The 20,468-nt window shown below is 34.7% G+C and overlaps 3 protein-coding genes across 5 annotated transcripts; 1 reads left to right on the top strand and 2 right to left on the bottom strand.

Annotated features, from left to right (window-relative positions):
• Positions 1–1,648: 1,648 nt before the first annotated feature.
• Positions 1,649–5,545, bottom strand: LOC100264694 (protein LYK2). Of its 3 annotated transcripts, XM_019225272.2 has the most exons (4): positions 5,111–5,545; positions 4,406–4,463; positions 4,084–4,289; positions 1,649–3,946 (listed from the first exon to the last, which is right to left on the bottom strand). In XM_019225272.2, the coding sequence occupies exon 4, from the start codon at positions 3,914–3,916 to the stop codon at positions 1,889–1,891; it is 2,028 nt and encodes a 675-aa protein (XP_019080817.1). In that variant the 5' UTR covers positions 3,917–3,946; positions 4,084–4,289; positions 4,406–4,463; positions 5,111–5,545; the 3' UTR covers positions 1,649–1,888. The 3 variants fall into 3 exon arrangements, with proteins under 3 accessions (XP_019080817.1, XP_019080819.1, XP_019080818.1); XM_019225274.2 differs by lacking the exon at positions 5,111–5,545 and having other exon boundaries at positions 4,401–5,098; XM_019225273.2 differs by lacking the exon at positions 5,111–5,545 and having other exon boundaries at positions 4,084–4,309; positions 4,406–5,098.
• A 29-nt stretch (positions 5,546–5,574) lies between these two features.
• On the bottom strand, positions 5,575–10,169 carry LOC100242409 (ribulose-phosphate 3-epimerase, cytoplasmic isoform). The gene is made up of 8 exons (XM_019225275.2): positions 9,830–10,169; positions 9,691–9,695; positions 7,064–7,126; positions 6,847–6,953; positions 6,650–6,747; positions 6,348–6,440; positions 6,174–6,215; positions 5,575–5,878 (listed from the first exon to the last, which is right to left on the bottom strand). The coding sequence occupies exons 1-8, from the start codon at positions 9,941–9,943 to the stop codon at positions 5,732–5,734; spliced, it is 669 nt and encodes a 222-aa protein (XP_019080820.1). The 5' UTR covers positions 9,944–10,169; the 3' UTR covers positions 5,575–5,731.
• Positions 10,170–16,709: 6,540 nt separating this feature from the next.
• Positions 16,710–20,424, top strand: LOC100247546 (uncharacterized protein At3g27210). The gene is made up of 3 exons (XM_002262861.5): positions 16,710–17,211; positions 19,017–19,094; positions 19,522–20,424. The coding sequence occupies exons 1-3, from the start codon at positions 17,013–17,015 to the stop codon at positions 19,986–19,988; spliced, it is 744 nt and encodes a 247-aa protein (XP_002262897.1). The 5' UTR covers positions 16,710–17,012; the 3' UTR covers positions 19,989–20,424.
• The last annotated feature ends 44 nt before the right edge of the window (positions 20,425–20,468 follow it).

Raw genomic sequence — 20,468 nt, 5'->3', positions numbered from 1 at the left:
TAAGTAGTTATAAAATTATATTTTTCAAAAAAAAATTATTTATTATAATATTTAAATTCTCAAAGCTAGCAAATGTTTTTCAGAACCTAGTTGCAGCAAACAATGACGAATCCTAGATCCAATAATCAAAATGAACATCCAAAACCCTATAAATTAGAAATTGATTTTTTTTTTTTAAATATCGTGGAAGGTTTAATTGATTCAATTTGAAAGAATCACTTGTTGTAGAGAATTGGATGATGAGTGGTCTCTAACTTTGCAAAGAAGATAAGAAGTGGATGATGAATGGATCTCTACCTTTACAAAGAAGATAAACATCGGATTTGAAAAACAAGATAAGAGGGTAAAATAGTAATTTAGGTTATTTTATATTATCAAATAAGTTTAATGAATCAGAATACCACCTACTTTTAATGAATGCAAATCCGACTCATAAGTTGAATTTGATTTCTGCCGGAATAATTTTTTATTTCATTTCCGCCTTCTTAACATTTATCCAAACATAGGAATAAGGGAGAAAAGGAATGAGATGTCTATTCCCACTCCCTATTCCCGTGTACCAAACACCCCCTAATAGAAAAAATGACTCATTTAAAAAACCGATAATAAATCAAATCATAACTATAATACATAATAACTATTAATTTGATGGACATTTTTATATTTAGTGGGACCTAAATTCACATCTACATATTTTTTTCTTTTCTATAATGGGGTTGGAATGAACTATATCAAGAGTTACTCATATGATAGGGTTATGATAAGATTGTTTAAAAGATGTTACAAAAATTGATTTGAGTAATTTGTTGTATTAGCATTATTTATGTTTTTTAACCCACAATGTTCAATTATAAGTTTTTTAATTTAGTAACAAAAAAAATGTTTTTTTTATTAAATTGAATTGACGTAAATCATGAGATCGATTATTGTTACTAAATCAAATTAAATTAAATCAAACCGATCAATTTCCTCTTTTATGTTTAGGTAGTTTGGTTCTTAATGTATGAAAACTGATTAAATTAGTTCGATTTGATTTACTGCTCAAAGCTAACCAATTGAACCATCCAAATGCCAATCTAGTTCCCTTCTAACCTCATTCTTAATTGGCACGAGGGTCAGTTTAATCAAGCCCAATCGGTAGAGACAAAGAAAATTGATTTGGGTCGAGAAATCCCAATCCAATTTAATATTGGGCTGGGCTAATGTTGAAGTTTTATCCACTGAAGTCCAACTAAAGCTTCCATCCAGTCTGATGGGCTTCGAATCCGATTCAGTCCATCAAGAAATATGTGACCTTATGGAGGAAGGCACAAAAGGGTGTTGTGGCAATCCAAAACAGAGGGTCCACAAGGATTAGGACTGATTAGGGGATCCTATTAGCTCCATAATACGATACACTAGAGTTTGAAGTGTGCCATGGAGAGCACCCAGGGGTTTTTTTTTTTTTGTTGCAGAGCACTCATATACAATCATGGCTCTGTAAACTTTTGATGACATTATAATCTTGTTTTAACATTGGCTCGATATTGATGACTGATCTTTTGACTGAGAGTCAAAATTGCGTGTTCTTCAATGAAGCCTAGCAACCTGAGAATATGTTGGGGAAATTGATGCACAGACCATAGTAGCCTTCCTATTGTATAATATATGACCTTAAAACTCAGTACGAACTGCATTTATTATTTCAGAAGCAGAGACAGACAGAGAAACAGGGGGAGAGAGAGTACAGAGTTGAAGCTAAACCGTGTCCAATTCAGTTTCTTAATTACATATGTACAGGACCCCACTACCCTTATGAAGATACCAAGAGCCAAACACTCTAGATAAATTCCTAAGCGACACAAAAGCTAGAATCAGTATGAGGATGGTTGTCTATAGTTTATAGTTTTCATAGGCTGTTTGCAGCAGCCTTGACTAGGGGCTTGGAAGAGCTTTCGCAGATAGAAAATTGCTCTCCCTCTGGTAGCTGTTCCACCAATCTTGATAACTTTTCAACAATTTCCCCAGCACTGGGTCTGGAGCATGGATTTTCGTCTGTGCAAACTCTTGCAAGATTGGCCAATGTGATGGCAGCATCAAACGAATAATTCTCACCCAATGCGCTGTCCATCCAGTCTCTGAGCTCCTCTGTGTTTTCTGAGCCTAATATGGACTTGATTTTCTCTGGAAGCCAAACTCTCCCTCCTCCCTTATCATCAGCCCTGGTTATGGGTGTTTTCCCAGATAAAACCTCCAGCAAAACCACCCCATAAGCAAAAATATCAAGGGTTGGGGAGATTATACCCTGGTGAAGATATTCTGGAGCTAAATACCCTTTACTCCAAGAGGCAGTTGAATAAGGCTGGGAGTCTTCAGCATCATCTTCAAAACATCTTGCCATGCCAAAATTCCCAATCTTAGCATTGAACTCTTCATCTAAGAAGATGTTTCGGCTTTTTATGTTTCGGTGAACATAGCAGGGGTGCATTATGTGGTGCATGTACTGCAAGGCCATTGCTACATCAAGACAAATCCTCAACCTTTGGTTCCATGTCAAGAAACAATAGCAGGAGGCAATGAATTGGCTCTTCATTGCCAGCCCACCATGCAGCCAGTCCTTCAAGGACCCGTTCTTGGCATACTCAAAAATCAAATATGAATCAGGACCTTCATTCAAGCATGTCCCTAACAGCCTCATTATGTTGGGATGATGGTGAATTGCATCATGAAAAAGCCCAAACTCTATCTTGGAAATGGCTTCTGGATGTGTATGCTTTATTGCCAAGTTCTTGCCATTGAGACGACCATGAAACACCGATCCCTCAATGAGATTGCTTGAATTGAAGTCCTCTGTAGCTTTTCTCAGCTCCAACATAGTGTATGTCTCCACTACAATCTTATGCGGGGTGGAGTCGATGATCTGATCGATAGGATCTTGGGATCCCTCAAACGAGACTTTTTTCTCACTGGTGGTTCTTACACTCAAGCCAAGCTGTTGTAGCTCCACATCTCCCATCTTGTAAGCATTCTGCTTCTTCCGCTTCCAGTGGATCACCAAGACGGCTGCAGCAATGGCAACGCTTGCTCCAACTGCAACCCCACTAACTGCAATATAAACTCCAATCTTCCACATTTTTGTTTTCTTCTTGTGCGGATTAATTACTGGGATGCTGGTTGCTGGAAGACCCAAATTCGGCTCACGAGGCTTCGCAGGGGAACCAAGGGTGGGCTTATCTCTGAGTGGAATCAGGAGCGATGAAACCGGTGCTAGGCTTCCTAGTCTCAGAGTTGCTCCTGATCTGTTGTTTGCTGAGATAATAGCTTCTGAAGTAGTATTGAACTTGAAGGCTAAGCTAGGAACCGTATCACCTTCACTTACGGGATAAGACAGCAAAAGCTTTGTTTCTTGAATAAGTTCAGATGATGATGGGCAGGCACATCTCAATGGGATTAGCAACCGGACTTTATCTGCAAGACCCCATGGTTGGATGCTCGGGTTCCTTTCTCGGATGGCTTTGCAGGTGGTCAGGCCCTCCAGCGATTCAGCAATGCCAAAGAAGCTTTCCCCTTCTATGGTAGTTTTAGTGAGTTCAGCCTGAAAGAAACCGGCCTTACATTTACATTCAATTGGGATCAACAAAGGCAGATTGTATGGAAGTAACTCTGTGTCAGCAGAGAAGCCATTTGCTTCTGCAATCAAGAACCGATCAATCCCTAAGTAGAAGCTCAGATTGAAAAGAGATGAGTAGTAGGAATTGGTGCGAAGAAGTGCAAAAGTCCCACACTGTTTCTGGGATCCATTTCCATTGCAGTAGTAGCCAGAAGCATCCCGGGAGGAGGTCTCACAGCTTAGCAAGCTCTGTCCCAGAGTGGAGACAAATACAAGGATGAACAAAAACAAAGCTCTTAGATAGAAGTTATTGATGAGAGCAGCCATGCCCCGACCACGCCTTTCAACCTAGGAAACCTGTTATAAAAGAATAACTTTCTTACTTTAAGAGAGTGAATATTTTGGATCCATACAAAATGGTGTTAAAAAGAGAGTATTTTAAAAATCTGTTTGGACAGAACTCTTGGGGATGACAAAGAGGTGCATATTTTTACTCTGATTCCAGCTGTTTGGCTAACCCCCTTTCCTTGGGCTTGATTCCATTGGCTAGGGGGAGGTGATCTCTCCCAAGTTCTCAACTTCCAGAGCTCATAGCTTCCTCTCTTGGGCTCCCACCAGCTTTTAGATACATTAACATGCTTCTAACTCAGACTCATTCATGTCCTTGCACCCACTTGCACAGACTGGCCCAGCTTTGTTCCTGTTGCAGTATCAATTTTCCTTTGCATAAATTATTAGTTCAATGACCAAACCCCTCCTCTGATTCAGATTATCAAGATAAGCCATGTGATATTCAGATAAAGATGAGCACCTTACCTTTAATCTTTGATAGCTTGGGTGCATACGTATAGTCATCATAGCTCCATTCATGAATCTGAAAAACAGAGGACAAGCATGGAAACTACATCAATTCAAATACGAGGTGTACATGCATGGATATACACCTTCAACTTATATAGAATTATATGTCACAACATAAAAAGGCATGGACAAGCTTCCAAAGATTACAATGGTGACCAGATAGCATGATAGTGGCGTGCATGGTGGGAAAAGAAAGAAGGATTATATCACTTGAATTGATGAGACATCCATGCATGGTAAAGCAGAGGCACAGAAAAGAGGCTACGGAAAAATAGGTCAAATTTAGAATGAGTTTCCTAGGTTGACAAGCTCCAATACCCCCCATAAAGAACCACTTTATTTGTCGCTGGCTTGTAAAGTCATTCAATTGAGTCTAGTGCTAAGGGACACAAGGGTAGGGTGTGGCCCATATGCATACAACTCACTTATCAGCTGGTTTGATCTTTTTATCACATGAACCTGGTTTTTGAAGGGATAACACCAGCTTGGATGTCTTAAAAATGGGGTGAGGGGCTAACCGACTCAAGGATCCAAGTATCGATAGACAAAAATTCGATCTTGGAGGGCGGCCACGTGCATGTGATAGCACGTGCTTACCACTCGACTGCTTCAAAAATAAAAATAAAAATAATTCAGAGAAAAGGAGACTTAGGAACATGCCTTAGTGAGCCTTGAAAGGTTTCTTTTGTCAAGAACCATAATCAATGAGGGCGGTGAAGGACCTCTGTTGCCAATGCATCGGATATGGATCTTGGAATACTTATATTTGTGGCTTCTGAATTATTGTACATGTGCCCATGGAGACAATGTCATGGGGAGGTTGACATTAAAAATATCACAGCATAAGTTCTGGTTCACTGGATTGGATCGGTATCCTATCCACACAGCATGAACTCAAGAATCTAGACTACAATCTAGAATGCCGGTAATACTACAAAATTACCACATAATAAATTGTTAGGCACTGCATAAGAAAAGAAGATGAAAACAGAGCAGAAATGCAATATTTGGGTGGGAAAGATATGATATGTTCTGAAACATCGTGAACGCATTGTCTCCTGCGGGACTTATGGTTATACATAGCACTTGAGGAAAAGTCAAGAGGCATGAGATGATGAAGTGGATGACACTAACAAATCATCTGGTTTTATTGTACTTCCAAAATTTTAACGGAGTTAAATAGTGTAAACAAGTGGATGTGGCGATAAAATATTATCAGTATCTTGCTTGTCTTATCAACAATTACAATTCTTCGAAATCTTGGTTGTCTTATCAACAATTTCACTGGGCTTCCTCCACGCTTTTTCTCAGAAGAGATATAACTTGCTCTGGCTTGGGGGCTCCAAATACTGAGCTCCCTGCAACGATGCAATTGGCTCCTGCTGAAGCAGCCATGTCAATGGTAGAAGGCCCTAAACCACCGTCTACCTGCAAAACAAAGTGGAAAACCTATCTCAAATGGTTGTTGCAGTTGAAATGTGCAGTCCCTTTTCGTTGAGTTTCTATTTCAAAAAAATGGCTACAATTTTCACATGCATACCACAAGACAAGTGGTATAGATCTGAGTTCGGTGCAGTTAATCATATATTATTATTATCTCCACATACAGGCAAATCACGAAAAGCACATAGACCATCATATGAAGCATCATTGCTTGAACAGAAGCCAGGGAAATGCTTAACTGTAATTAGAAATATTGAAGACAATGAAGAGATGGACTCACCTCAATATCAAGTGAAGGGTACTTCTTTCTCAATGCACGTACCTGAACGTCGAGATCCAAGAAAAGGAAATGGGTTATGGGAACAAAAGGATAGATACTGACAAGAAGAATTGGAATTTAAAGAAAAATACAAGAGGAAGAAGAAGAGATAGAAAGAAAGGAGCATAATTGCACCTTATCCATCATTTCTGGCATGAATTTTTGTCCACCAAATCCAGGTTCCACAGTCATGACAAGGACCATTTCCACTGGATTTTCACCTTCAACCTGTGGACCAAAAGGGAAATTTTAACACATAATTGCAGGGGTTCTCAGGAGGCTTTATACTGTACTCAATAATTACACAAAACACCAGTAATCTTGATTTATCTGGATGAAATCCATTAGAATCATGATTTCACACTATTCCATCCAAAACAAGAACTAGCTGACAACCCAGATTTGAATCCTCAAAAGGAAAGAGACAAAATGGATACCAATGGATAAACTTCTTCAATGGGTGTTCCAGGCTTCAAGGCCACACCTGGCCTCATACCTTTTGACCTAATTCTTTCAACAAGCTCTTGCCAATTCTCTGAAAAAGCAATACCACATTTGGAACAGAAATAAAGATAATAAATCTAAAATGATAAAGACTAAACAAAGAGGAAAAACCATCAATACTGTAGCTCACCTTTGGATACCTCAACATGAAATGTGAAACCTGAAGCACCAGCTTTTCCTAGAGGCTCCACATAATCAAGAGGATTTGTGACCATCAGGTGGCAATCCAGATATGCACTGTAAGAGAAGAAAAATGATATTTTCTCTGGTTATAGCAAGAAAATGCCAACATCCAGGAAGTTAAAGTTTAAAATTTGTTGAAAGTCAAGGAACCATGAAAGTTTTACTTTGTGTGCTTTCTCAGACTCTCAATGACTGGGGCACCAATAGTAAGGTTCGGAACAAAGTGCCTATGGAAAAGAAAATGAGCATAAGTGCAAATAATCCAATAGTTGTACTTCAGAGGATTCAACTAGTTAAAGAAATTACAGAGGTGCATTTTTTGTTTCACTAAGTAGATCATCCACAATGGGAGCAAGTTAAACCATAGGAACCGCCCAAGTTAGGAACCAATCATAATAACAATAATTTTTTTTTTTGATCGGTCCAATAATAATAATAATAATAATAAGCAATGTTTTGGAAGGCTAAAAATGATCTCTAGGCATTTTACCTAAATGAGGCAAGGCATAAGTCTCAAGATGGAATAAGGCATAAGCCTTAACTTAAACAAAAATAAATAAATAATAATAATAAAATCATATGAAAACTAAATAATAAGAAAATTGTAAAATTCATAATAACCAAATCAATTGCTTGTCATTGTCAGTAGTTTCTAATTTAATTTCTCTTTCTCTCTTATAAAATCCAACTCCCTCTCAAGGCTTCATTGAATGATCTCTAGCATTGCCATCACCATCACGAATAGGATCTGCCATAGAATCATAAATCATATCCAATTGTTCTACTATCCTTCTCATCAATGTTAATGTCCATCATGTTCTTCTTCATAGTTCATTAATTGCAATGATCCTTTTCCTGTATCTACCAATAATAAGATGAATGATCATATATGAGCTCAACCATTACGGCAACCAACAATTGAAGCCACCCCATTAAAGGGTTAATTGGAAGCTTATGCCCTTATTTTGTAAAATGTCTAACCCAAGACAAAACTTAAAAAATTTATATCAAAAACCACAAAACCCCAAATCCATTAAACGCATTGGATATTGAGGCTTAAACCTCTCATAACATATATACCAAAACCTCACAAAGGCCCTAAACCTTTTAAAACCCTTTTAATATTTGAGGCTTAAGCCTCAATAGCCTTGAGCTTATAGCCTCAAGATTTAAGCCCAACATGCTGAGGCTTAAGCCTCGATTACCCTGCATTGAGACTATTGTAAGCCTCTAGGAATTAGCCTTGAGGCTTAAGCCTCAATTACCCTGCATTGAGGCTATAACCACAAGGCTAATGCGTAGATGCTCACCTTGAGGGGCACCTCAAGGCATAAGCCTCAATAGCCTTTTAAAATTTTGATAGTAAGGAACCAACCATAATGATAACAACAAAACATAAAATGGCATTGATATGATCAGAAGCATGGAGACATCCATGTTACAGATTATGCACAGCAGTTCTTTTATTGCAGCAAAGGCAAGCCGTACTACCTCAATTCTAGGGTTATTCATTTATTTCTTTAAAAAAGTATCATGTTTCACAAGTTTAAAAATGGTTATGACTGTTACAAGAAAACATCGAAAAAAACTCCTTCATTCTCTCTCTTTAATCATTTAAAGCCGCAAAGACCTAATAAGCTCACTAAGAGAGTATTTCGGTTACTTGGCTCTTAAAGTGACAAAAATGTAGGGAGTTACTTACTGCACTATAATATGAAAAAATAACTTCAATAATGGGAAGGAATTTCACAGAAAATACAACGAGCATAGATTAGTTATGCATAACAACCAAATAATCGACCAATATTATGAGTCTACAATTACATTTTAAAATTCTCAATGCATTCTATCATTTTTTTATAGGCAAAAGCAAATGTATAAAACAGTGCCCAACAAAAGGAGGTGCACCTATGTACACAAGAGGTATACTCGATATAATATATCATGTGTAGAGGTTCTTGTGTTAAATATCATCGGTGTATATGATTCACATTAAAGATTTAGTTAAACACCTTGTATCCTCACGGTGCGAAAGGTTCCCCCAACAAGAATTCTTGTGCCACAATTTTTAAGACCTACAACTCAGGATTGAATGGTGTCCATCAAATTGATTTACAATGCATAGTAAGGAAAAACCTATATACAGTAAAAATTGCCCAAACAAAACTTATGGATGGACAAAGGAGTGACATGAAATAAATTTCTTGCTCCAAAAGAGGCATTGAATAATCACCTTTCCCATCAATATAGTACGAGTTAAATGGTTGGCACTCATCTAAAGGAGTCTCAGACTAAAAATTCACTTTGTTTGCAGGCAAATGGTCACAAGCTTTTGGATGCTTTCTGTTGTTTCACATGTTCAATCACCCTCCACCCATTGGAAACTTTAGTCAACTTGGTATTAAAACTCTCCACTTGAAAATTTTCTCTCCTGTAATTAAAAGTGACAACCTATTGTTTGTCCTACTCTATACAATTTTATCCTGTGCATTTCAATTCTAACTTAGATGGTTCCATTTTGTAAATTTCCCCTCCGACTAGATCACCCATCATATTCAACTCAAAAAACAAGCCACCTCTGAACTTCACACCCCACAAAAATTCAAAATCAAGCCCTAGTCCTTGTTCATGATTCAAACCCACATTCAACACAACATTAAAAAAGACAGAAAATGCAAAATTGAGTACTAAGGAACAAAACATCAACACTTCTATTCATTAGAGAGAAAAAAGAAATCAAAATTCCAAACCAAACAGGCCAGAAGCAAAAAGAGCAAAGCATCCAACCTACCCATCCTGCACATAGAAACATGGAAAAAATCAGCTTATTGAATAATCAAAGATACAACATTCATTGATTTTCCACAAAATAGAGGAATAGGAAATTGGGGAGATTGATTGGAAACCGTATGATAAAGAAGGAAGCGTACCATGATGTCCATGTGGAGCCAGTCGGCGCCAAAACTGAGCATACGTTGGGCTTCGGAAGCCAAGTTGGCGAAGTCGGAGGAGAGCATAGAGGGTGCGATCTTCGCCGGCGCCATCGGAATCTGGGTCAGGGGAGAAAATCAACGGGTGAGACGATGGAGTCAGGGAGAGAAATGGAGACTGAGGGAGAGATAACCAGAGAAGGGAAATGAGGGTAGTTGGTTTGTTGTCCAAAATGGCGTCCTTTCACCTAATTCATTTTCCCACAACATATTCCCTCGAATACTGAATACTGGGGTGTGGACGAAACGCAGAACTGAAACGACGTCGTTCGATGACGCAAGAGGGAAAGTACGACGGGTTTTCGGATACCCGCTCCAACGATGGGTTTAAATAGTTTAAAATTTAAATAAACGGAATTGAGATTTTTTTTTGTAAAATTTGGGATGAGTTACTACCTTGTCCCATCCCATCCCATCCCATCCCATCCCATCCCATCCACTCTCGATTATATATAAATTTAATTTAATTTAATTTTTATATTCTTATTTATAATACATAAATAATAATAATACTAATAATAAATATTTTTTGATAAAATAAATTATAAAAATATAATAATTTAATTATTTATAAAATTATTAAAAAAATTTAAAATATTTTTTTTTAAAAAGTTAAACGAGTTAAAAATGAAAATTATTTTAAATAAATAAGGCCGGATTGGAATAATGACGACATATTTTGAACCCGTTTTATTGTCATCTTTAGAAAAAAGAAGGCTTTTTGTATAAATGTAGTAATTTAAAATTAAAATAAGATCATACCAAAAAATAAAATAAAAATCTAAAAATTATGAAACTTATTTCAAAGACATTTCAATATAAAAAAAAAAATCAACTTGTCTTTTCAAAATATTATAAAAACAAAATAAATAAGAGAAAGTATCAAAATAATATAAAAACAAAATAAATAGAGGAAGAAGTCTTGAACATGGTAAAAAATGTGGAATGATCTTAACGTGATTAATGGGTTCAAATCATATGTGTCGGTTCATGCACATTTCAATTTAATCCATTTATTAAATAGGTCATGTTTTCTGTCAAATCATTTTAATAAATACCGAAAGTCAAGAAAACCCACAGAAACAAAGGCCCATTGATGAAAAGGATGGGCTGGTCTGGGCTGGGCTGGGCTTGTTTTCAAGCCCAAATAAAAAACCGTCTTCCTATATCATCCCCACACCCACATTTTCAGACTTACAATGCAATCACTGACAAACATATAACCTGCACAATTACCAAATAAAACCAAAAATCAATCATCAAGACACGAGAGAAAGCAAAATAAAAAAACCCAGAAGCCACGCAGCGGCCACATGGATGAATTCTCTCCCAAACCATCTCAATTATGAAAACGAAACCCAAACCACCAAACAAAAAGACACCTTGATTGTTAGGTGTGGGGCGTGGCCTACCACACCCTGCTACATGACAACACATTTATTCTCAGAAGCATAGTTTTATTGTTTAATCACTTGCCATTTGCGAAATCAAGCATGGACCATGGTGGGCAGAGGTGGGCTCACACGTAGAATTCAAGTCTTGGATCTTAATGGAGAATGGGGTCCTCCAGGCTCCAAGGCTGAAACCCCCATGTGTTATAGCGCCACAAACATGCATTATTTTGATGTAGGTGCACCATAATTATGGACTTTATTCATGGATCTTTCTTCTGAGTTTTGAGTCTGGTGGTCGGCATGAATCGAGATTGCGTCAGCTCTGCCTCATTATCACTCCCCCACTCTGCACTAACTTTTTCAAATTTCTGCTTAATAAAAGGCAGTACACTGTTTGGAAAGAAAGAAAAAGAGAGAGAGAAAAGGAAAGTGGCCTTGCCTTCAACTTGCGAAAAGGAAAACGAGGGAATAGTCGATGCCCTGTTCCATCCACTTCCAGTGCAAATGAGAAAAAGCGTGGGGGGTCTTGTCTTATTTTAACGACAAAAACATGGAGGGAAAAGCAGGCAGCCACATTCAACGACTCCTCCTTTCTCTCTTATCCTCTTTAAGATTGAAAATATTAGAGTTAATAGCTTCCACCAAATCATGATTCGACTTCGGAAATTGATGTACATGTCTTCAAGTGGATTCATCTTTTTAGTTTTACACACCCCTTTTACATTTCAATCAATTTCTGTTTGACCTATTATCTTTTTCCTCCCTTTTTTTGACTTTGTAAATACAGGTACGACCTGGTCCAACGAGTCCTCACACTTTTGGAACGTGTGGCTCCAATCAGTTCCACTATTCTAGTAGTGATTTTAGAAAACGTTTATAATATTTTTAACATTTAAATAATAAAAAAATTTAAATGTTAAAAAGATTAAAATTTTTTCTTATAATTACTGTCAAACAGACTCTTACTCATATCTATAAAAACGTTTTGATAAATATGAAAAATTGTATAAAGATTCATGAACGATTATTTTTGGATTAGACTAAAGTGGTATTTGTTTTTTTACTTAATTCTAAATAAAACTTTAATACTTAATAATGTTAAATATTAGATTGTTTGTTTTTATAGTATTTTATTTTTAGTAAAATATTAAAAAGTAAAGAAAAAATAATATGTTATTTTTTTTATTTAAAAAAAAATTACATATTTTGACTTTTTTTATTTAATAAAAAATTTATAATAAATCATAAAAAAAATAAAAAAATAAATAATTTAAATTTTAAAAATAAATTGCTTTTAATAAAAAATCAAACACCACCTAATTGATTAAGGTGAAAAATAAAAATAAATCATTTTAACCGAAAAATGATCATATGAATATTCCGTATGAACATCAAACACTATTTTGAGGTTTAAAATTTTTTCTAAAATAAAATTATGAGATCGAGATATCGCTGTCTCTTGATGAAATAACAACAAATCTTTAAATACAATATGTTGAATATAATAATAGAATGATTGATAACCCAAAAAATCACATTGAGTCTAATTCAAAATCATTGATGTTGGAACTTAGAGGATGATAATGAGTGGGAAAATTTTTAGAAAGATGATGGTGGGTATTATAAAGATATGAAGGTTGATCTTAGCCATTGGTTGTCGAATGGAGAACTGTTTTCATAAATATCTGTCACCTTGATTGGGACACGTACACCGACCTGCCCTTTTCAACCAATCACTACAGAAGTTTCTATCAGGTTTGTTGGATTTTATGAATGATGCTCACACCACTTTACATGCGTGTCCAAATTACATTTTCTTGCATTATATTCATTATATATATATATATGAATATCTATTGATATTTTTTTTCAGAAAAAAAAATACATGAAATCAATTTTAACCGTAGAGCTACGATTTGGACAGATTGGTTGAGTTGACGGTTACGTCTAACTTATTTTTTTAAGTTTGGATTAAGTTTAGGTTGAATGGGATTATAAAATCTTACTTTAAATTATTATAGTAAAAAAATAAATTAACTAATTTGGATATTTTTTTTTTCTACTATTTTTATTTTTGAATGATATTAAGTTTTATATGAAATATAAGAGAGGTACATTAAAAAATTAATAACTTTTAATTGTTTTTTAAAGAAATTTGATGTACTAAAATTATTTTATATAAAGATATAAGATGAATTCATACTTTTTAATATAAAAGTTAGTATATTTTATATAAATTACAATTATTTTTTTTTTTCTAAAATAGAAAATAAAATGTTACTATTGGAAGAAAAAAAATGGAAGGATAAAAAGAAAAAAAGATTTACATAATTTGAAAAAAAAATTATTTTCTCTCATACTAAAATTGAAAATTTTGAAAAGCTTATGTTTTATTTGGGAACTATTTTTTAGAATAGTTTTCTATTTTTTAAAATTAAAAACACAGAAAACATATTTGGCAATTAAAAAATATTTTATGTTTTTTGTTATTAAGAACAAATAATAAAGTGTTTTTAAATAACATCTTTTAGTTATTTTTTATTATTTTCATTTATTTTTTTAGGATTATTTTAAAATCTAATTATACAAATATGTAAAATGATTAAAAATAAAACATTAAACATAAAAATTATTTATTAACATATATTTAAAATATATGCTAAAAACATTTTAGGTTTTTAAACATACTTTTGTTTTACAAAAATAAAAAATTTATCAAAAACTATTTTTTTAAATGGTTTTAGAAAATAGTTACAAAATATGTTTTTATAAATTAGTAATTTAGAATTTTCTTTTTCAATTTCCTTTCCTTTTCCAAGATGGTCACTATTTTATTTGCTTCATATGGAAAAACTAAATCTTCCTTTTTCCCACCATAACCAAATACAATTCAATCTTTGTTTTTTCTTTGAAGAGTTTCTTTTCACATTCAAGAGATTCAAACAGAGCTTTCATATGAAAGAGATTCACAAACATTGAAAGAAGCAAACACAAAGAACCCCAAAAAAAAAAAAAAAAATCCCTAATCTTGGATCTTGCCAGAAGGGCAGATTGAAGAGAGAATACAAGTCTTAGAGCACTTTACCCACTTAAAATTAGTTCCTGGAACAGGGGATCATCTACCCTCTAAAAAGAACCCTAAAGGCACAAAGGAAAAATTTTCCCAGTAAAAAGAAAAATACCAAACCCAGCCTTGGAGGCCAGGAATTCAAGTGTATCTCGCCTTTAGTAAAGTCCCAACCTACCTTCAGCCTTCATTCAACACTTAAGAAAATCTAAGCCCATGTGGGTCAGTCTAGGGATAAGGTTCATACTATAACACCCCTATTTTCCTTCTATGTCACTTTCAAAAGTGATGGCTGCATGTGTTCTGATATTGTAATTTTCCCATTTTTTTCTCAACTAATTAGATGGGAAATATACCCATAAATTAGTTTGACTGTTTGTTAATCCTATCCCCTTCAACATAAATCAGATTGATAATCTTGGGACGTGTCAAGATTTGTCCTTTAGAGAGTGGGGTATATAAAATTATGCTTATTTGTTAGTATTTTATCATGCAATTTACTGTTTGCCCATTTTGGCATGTGGTGGAGCCAAAATTGATCTTGCCCACAACCTTATTAAGTTCATGTTCTATTTTTAATTAAAAAATTTAATAGGATTTTTTATATTTGTTTGATTAATTTTATTCAAATAATTTATTATAAAAACAAAAAAAAAACCCAAATTTATAAAATATAAATTTTAAATAATTATTTAAAAATAATCTACATTTCACATATTTTCTAATCAAATATACTAATAATATATTTGACCATTCCGATATTACTATTAACTGATGAATATATAAAATTTGAATTATTTTTAAAAAGCTGTTATTTTTCTCGTAATAAACCTATGATAATAAGTGATAATTGGGCATTAAATATGAAGAATTTGTGTCCATTTATGTTTGATCGGAGAACAATATCTCACAAATATCTTCCCACTTTTTGTGGTGGCATTTTTCAAAAATAACATTCCAAGATCCAAAGCTAAAGAATCACTTATCTTCTTGACCTTTAGATTAGTGGGAATAATATAAAAATGAAAAATAATAAAATTTATGACCCATTTACTATTCTTTTTGAAAGGGAACCAAACTATGTAAATGATGATGGGTGATTTTTTAAAGCCATTGATGGGCTTTTGAGTGACTTGAAGATTTTTGTTGTCAAATTTTACTTCAATGGTGGAAGCAGTCGCTTTCAAGAGGGTGATGCTTTGCAAGCCTGTGGTGGATTTCTTAGACGGGTAATAGCCATCTTGTGAGACTTTGAATGCCAGCTACCCTGGTTAGGTTGGAATTTGGATAATATCTCTAGTTCTCAACAGGACTCACTCTCTTCCTCACAACTTATTCGATGGCTGAATCTAAACCCTACGATGGCTAACCCTAAACCCTAATATGTTCTCATAGATCATCAATGTAAAAAATGGTATTTATTGAAAAATTGGGGTCAATGACAACATGTCACATACATTTTATTTATATCTTATTCAACGTTTATATTTTAATTTAATAGTTTAAATTTTATTATATATTTTCAACTACTAATAATAATAAGTCCGGAAATAAAAATGTAAAATGAATGTTAAGTTAAATAATTTTATTTTAATTTTAATTTTTAGAATTTATGTTTGATAGATAAAAAATATGGATGATAATAGAGTGGGTTTGGGTTCGGGTTCGATCATCCTCATCCTAATCCCGTTCCATTTATTTATATCAGGAAATTCTTGTACTTACTTCGATTCATCCTATTTAATTTTTAATATTTTTAAAATTAAATTTTATTAAAAAATATGATTTATAAATTTAAAATTAAAAATATTTATAATTTATTTTTATAAAAAATAATTTTTATATATGTTAAAAAAATTTTAAAAATGAAAAAAATTAATTAAAATAATTTTTTATTTATAATTATATACAATGGGAAGGGTAGGATAAAGTCACACTCAAATCCTTCCCAAATTTGTTAAAACTTTCCAAATTCATCCAAAAACCTTTCTGTTAAGAGTAAGGCATAACCGAAACAATTGTCATCATAGTAAAAAAGGAAAATAATTATAAGATAAAAAGTAGTTAAATAAAAAGAAATATAAATAACCCTTTATTTTTTTATTATTTTTGTTCTGTATTAAATCACCTACTATGGAAAGAAGATTATATCATCTTCCAATCCATTAGGCCCACCCCTTATCATTGGTTAAACAGAAAGAATTGTTTAATTTTTTTTTTTCTATGAAAGGGTAAATTACCCATCTCACCTCACAACCAGACCACTCATCCGCCATTGCAGACCACGTGATAATGGAGCCGACCTTTTCTCTTCTTCAGTTCCACAGTCAGACAAAAAAAAAAAAAAAAAAAAAAAGTAGGGGGACCCACTGCAGCCAATTTACAAAATAACTTCACTTTCAAGGCCAAAATCTCCTCTCTCATCTCTTTCTCTCTCCTATGAGATTTTGTTTTCTCTTTGAAGGCAATTTTTTTTTTTTTTTCATATATTTGGTTTTCCACCCTTCAATATAACTCCAAAAAAAAAGTCCCTCTCGCTTCTTCTCCCCACTTCTACTTTACTCTCTCTCCTTCCTCTGGTCTGCTCTGTTCTCGGCTCTTGTCTGTCCTTCAGAACGCAGCGTTTTGGGGTCCGTGATGATCTTTTGGTGATTGTAAAGACATGGGTTCTTGTGTTTCAGTCCATAGAAATCCACACTCCGCCATGAAACTCAAGGTCTCATTTGGGTCTAAGGCTGACAAGCTCGTCATCCCTTCCCCCATCAAGGACCATCCCTCCATTGCTGAACCTCCGATCGGCGGACTTTCTCACAAGGCTCAGTGGTCTCCTTCTCAGCCAATCACCCCCTTCCGTGACTTTGGTATGCTCATTGCTTTTATACCAATGATGAATGTATGGTCAAACGAAGCATACGACCTTTTTTTTTTTTTTTTTTTTTTTTAATTTCAAAATTTTAAGTTTTTATTGTTATGATTATAATTATTATTATTTGATGGGTTTGCTTGTTCAAATGGGTGTGTGGGTCTGGGGGTGAAAGTTTGTTGTTGATGGGATTCTGGGATGAATCGAGTTTGGTCCCCTGTTTGGTTGGTGAGAAAACTGAGAAAAATGAAAGGAAAAATGGGATTTGAGTCTTTTTTTTTTTTATGTTGCTTTGGTTTATGAAAATGAAAACCCCTCAAAACTATGGTTATAGTTGGATTAGTTGCGGTTAAGTGGGGTTTCATGTTTGTTCTTTTGGGGTATCAAATAGTGAAAGGAAATCTAAGCTTTAAAATTTCAATTACTTTATTTTTTCCGGCATCTTTCTCAGTAACCGGACAGAGAATCACGTTATCTATGTTCCGTTCATTTGCTTCTGCTTTACTTCTGAATTGGGTTTTGTTTTGTTTTTTTGCTTTTGCTGTTTTTCGTTTTTCATTTTTCACTTTCTTTTTGTTAGATCATGCTGCGTGTCTTTGAAATGGTTGTAGAAGCTTTTCAATTTTCATTCTGTGATATGACTTAGGATTTTCCTCCCTTTATCTCTGATAGTGAAACCTGATATCGTCTCAACTTTTTATAAACCTTTTCATCTTCTCCAGTTATGGACCTATGGTAAGGACGGGAATTGAAATCCATAAAACATGTCCATACAAACTGGAGTTTACAAACTTTCCCCGCAGTAATCCTGGGAATTGAAGAGGGCATTTCCTTAAATATGCCCAGATATCCATTCAGAACTCGGCACCTGACACAGGTGATAGTGTAGACCCCGAACCAGAGTTGCTTGAAAACTTGTTCTTTACATACTTCATTATGGCAAGGATTTTCTGTTATGACCGGACACATGATACTCAGAAACAGCGTTCTTGTTTTTATCAGAGGTGGTGAGTGTTGTCAATTGTTCAAGCATTTGGAAACTATGCCTCTTTGTGGGACCATGTATTATCTCCACATGGATGATGTATGTCCTTGGTAGATGGTCGCTGACCTTGATGATCATATTATAATTGCAAGGCTGGAGGGTAAAGGGACCACAGATTAGGATATTGAAATGACAACTAGTTTTGAGTGAGCCTCACAAGAATGAAGAGGATATTAGGTAAAATCTTGAAATTGGATGATATTAATTAGGAAAACTAGTGAGGAAGTTTTACAGAAGCACCAATGTAAATGTAGATAGGAGAAAAAAAAAAAAAATCATGTTGTGGTCTCTACCAATGTCTACCAGGCCATAACAGTGTAGAATATCAGCCAACATCAATTGGCATTGGATTCTTTTTCAAGAGAATTTTAAAATATGCTTCACGTTTTATTCTTTTTTTGAAACAAAAGTTGCAGTTTAATCTTTTAGGTGACACAGTGACATTTAAATTTTTTAGTTGACTGATCTTGAGTGAGTTTAGTGTCAACAGTCTCATTAATGCCGTTTTTTTGGTATATCAATAATAACTATGACAAACCTTCTAAAGTAACTACCCACCCACCTGATCCCACCTGGCCACCTCCCATCCCCTGCAAAGTCTTCTGGAGGTACTGATAAAAGAAACCCAATTTGTAGAAAGGACTGAATTAATGTTAATGAAGGGTTTGGACCCATCTATTTCCTAACTTCTGTGTTATATTTCACTTGTTATTCTTTGCATTATCAGATGCTTAAATTTGAAGTATGCTTCTTTTCAGGCAGTAAAGAGGAGATATTTTTCGATTCCCAACCTTGGCTAGAGTCAGACTCTGATGATTTCCACAGTGTCAATGGTGGTAAGAATACATTAGATTGCTTTTTCTAAGAATTGCCTTCTCTTTCCTGGACTGCATGATTTATGATCAGCTGTCCACCAAGTTAGATCACCTCCTCACTCAACCAGGGTCTGGAGGATTTCAACGGTCTCAGTGGTGTAAGTTGGAGTTGTAACTTGGAACAGTGCTCAAATACGTTGAGGGTAGTGAAAAATGTTCATAAATTGGATTGTTGTCATCCTTTAGTCTTGGATATTTCCTAGCTAGTTGTTAACCCATCATCTTTATCAAAAGGAATGGACATTGTCGATATGCTATTTTGTGTTTACTTGTTTTTAACTTTCCTTTTGGAACCATAGGATCTGTCTATCCTTTTTCTTCATTTCCTTTCAGGTACAAATAAGATACACAAATTTTTGATATGTTTTATTTGTTGCCTCCAATGCAGATTTTACACCATCTCGTGGCAATACTCCAGTCCATCCAAATGTCTCCATAGGAACTCCTCACGCCAATAAAGCCCCTTTTGAGAACAGAGTGCCTGCTTCTATACCTACACCATCCCCAACAGGAAGGAAAAAGAAGCTTGCTGAACTTTTTGAAGAGAGCATCAGAAATGACATGGATGGTAATGATGAAAATATTTTAGGAAAGCAAAATATGTCCAATGGAAAGATGGAAGTTAAGCGAACTATACTTGACTTCCCTCCTGAATCTGCAAATGGTACCCCCCTTGCCTCTGGTCCCAACTCTGTCTGTAGTGGTGGAAGAACTCCAAATGGTGATTTCAAATCTGAGAAGGAGAAACCCCTTAGGTCTACACAATGTTGCCTTCCGAGCTTGCGTTTAAACCGAAGCTTTAACGAGAGGAAGAAGAAGATGAGCCCTGCTGTTGCTGTAAATGATAAACCTTGACTGTTGCTGTATCTAGTAAAACAGAGATTGAAGAAGCCAGAATCTTGAATATCTGAGTTGTTAATTAATCACTGCATTTAAACGCCCATCAAATTATGTAAAGACAAAGAGAATTGGTGTATAGTGTACTGAATGAGATTTTGGATTCAAGGGCATGTATAAAGGCGTAAGGGAGAAGATGTTTTGTGTCTTAAAAGACTCCACTGAGGATTTTACTATCTCACTCAATCCCAAGGTGAAGTAGCATCTTCAATTTGATGGTTGCCTTTTTCTTTTCTTTTCTTTTCTTTTCTTTCTGTCCCTCCTTTTCTTTTCTTGTCTTGTGTTTGTTTAAATGGAAAGTTGATACCTGATAGGTACTTTAGGGGGGAGAAAACTTGAATGGCCCTTGTAATGAAGATAAATATTTATTATGAAAACTAGGTTATATGCTCAAGTCTTTCTTTTCTTCTCTCTCTCTCTTTTGGGTAATCTCCTTTT

This window comes from Vitis vinifera, chromosome 14, assembly GCF_030704535.1.
Source record: "Vitis vinifera cultivar Pinot Noir 40024 chromosome 14, ASM3070453v1".
Taxonomy (NCBI): domain Eukaryota; kingdom Viridiplantae; phylum Streptophyta; class Magnoliopsida; order Vitales; family Vitaceae; genus Vitis; species Vitis vinifera.
The sequence above is the reverse complement of the archived record's forward strand: the minus strand, read 5'-3'. Positions and strand labels throughout refer to the sequence as shown.

Excerpts from the sequence above, each read along its gene's own strand:
- LOC100247546 (XM_002262861.5), top strand. The coding sequence starts at position 17,013 with ATGGGTTCTTGTGTTTCAGTCCATAGAAATCCACACTCCGCCATGAAA. Across the intron at positions 17,212-19,016 it reads CACCCCCTTCCGTGACTTTG|GCAGTAAAGAGGAGATATTT; the intron begins GTATGCTCATTG and ends GCTTCTTTTCAG. Across the intron at positions 19,095-19,521 it reads TTTCCACAGTGTCAATGGTG|ATTTTACACCATCTCGTGGC; the intron begins GTAAGAATACAT and ends CCTCCAATGCAG.
- LOC100264694 (XM_019225272.2), bottom strand. The coding sequence starts at position 3,916 with ATGGCTGCTCTCATCAATAACTTCTATCTAAGAGCTTTGTTTTTGTTC.
- LOC100242409 (XM_019225275.2), bottom strand. The coding sequence starts at position 9,943 with ATGGCGCCGGCGAAGATCGCACCCTCTATGCTCTCCTCCGACTTCGCC. Across the intron at positions 6,748-6,846 it reads TCATGTTGAGGTATCCAAAG|AGAATTGGCAAGAGCTTGTT; the intron begins GTGAGCTACAGT and ends TTGCTTTTTCAG. Across the intron at positions 6,216-6,347 it reads TGCCAGAAATGATGGATAAG|GTACGTGCATTGAGAAAGAA; the intron begins GTGCAATTATGC and ends CTCGACGTTCAG.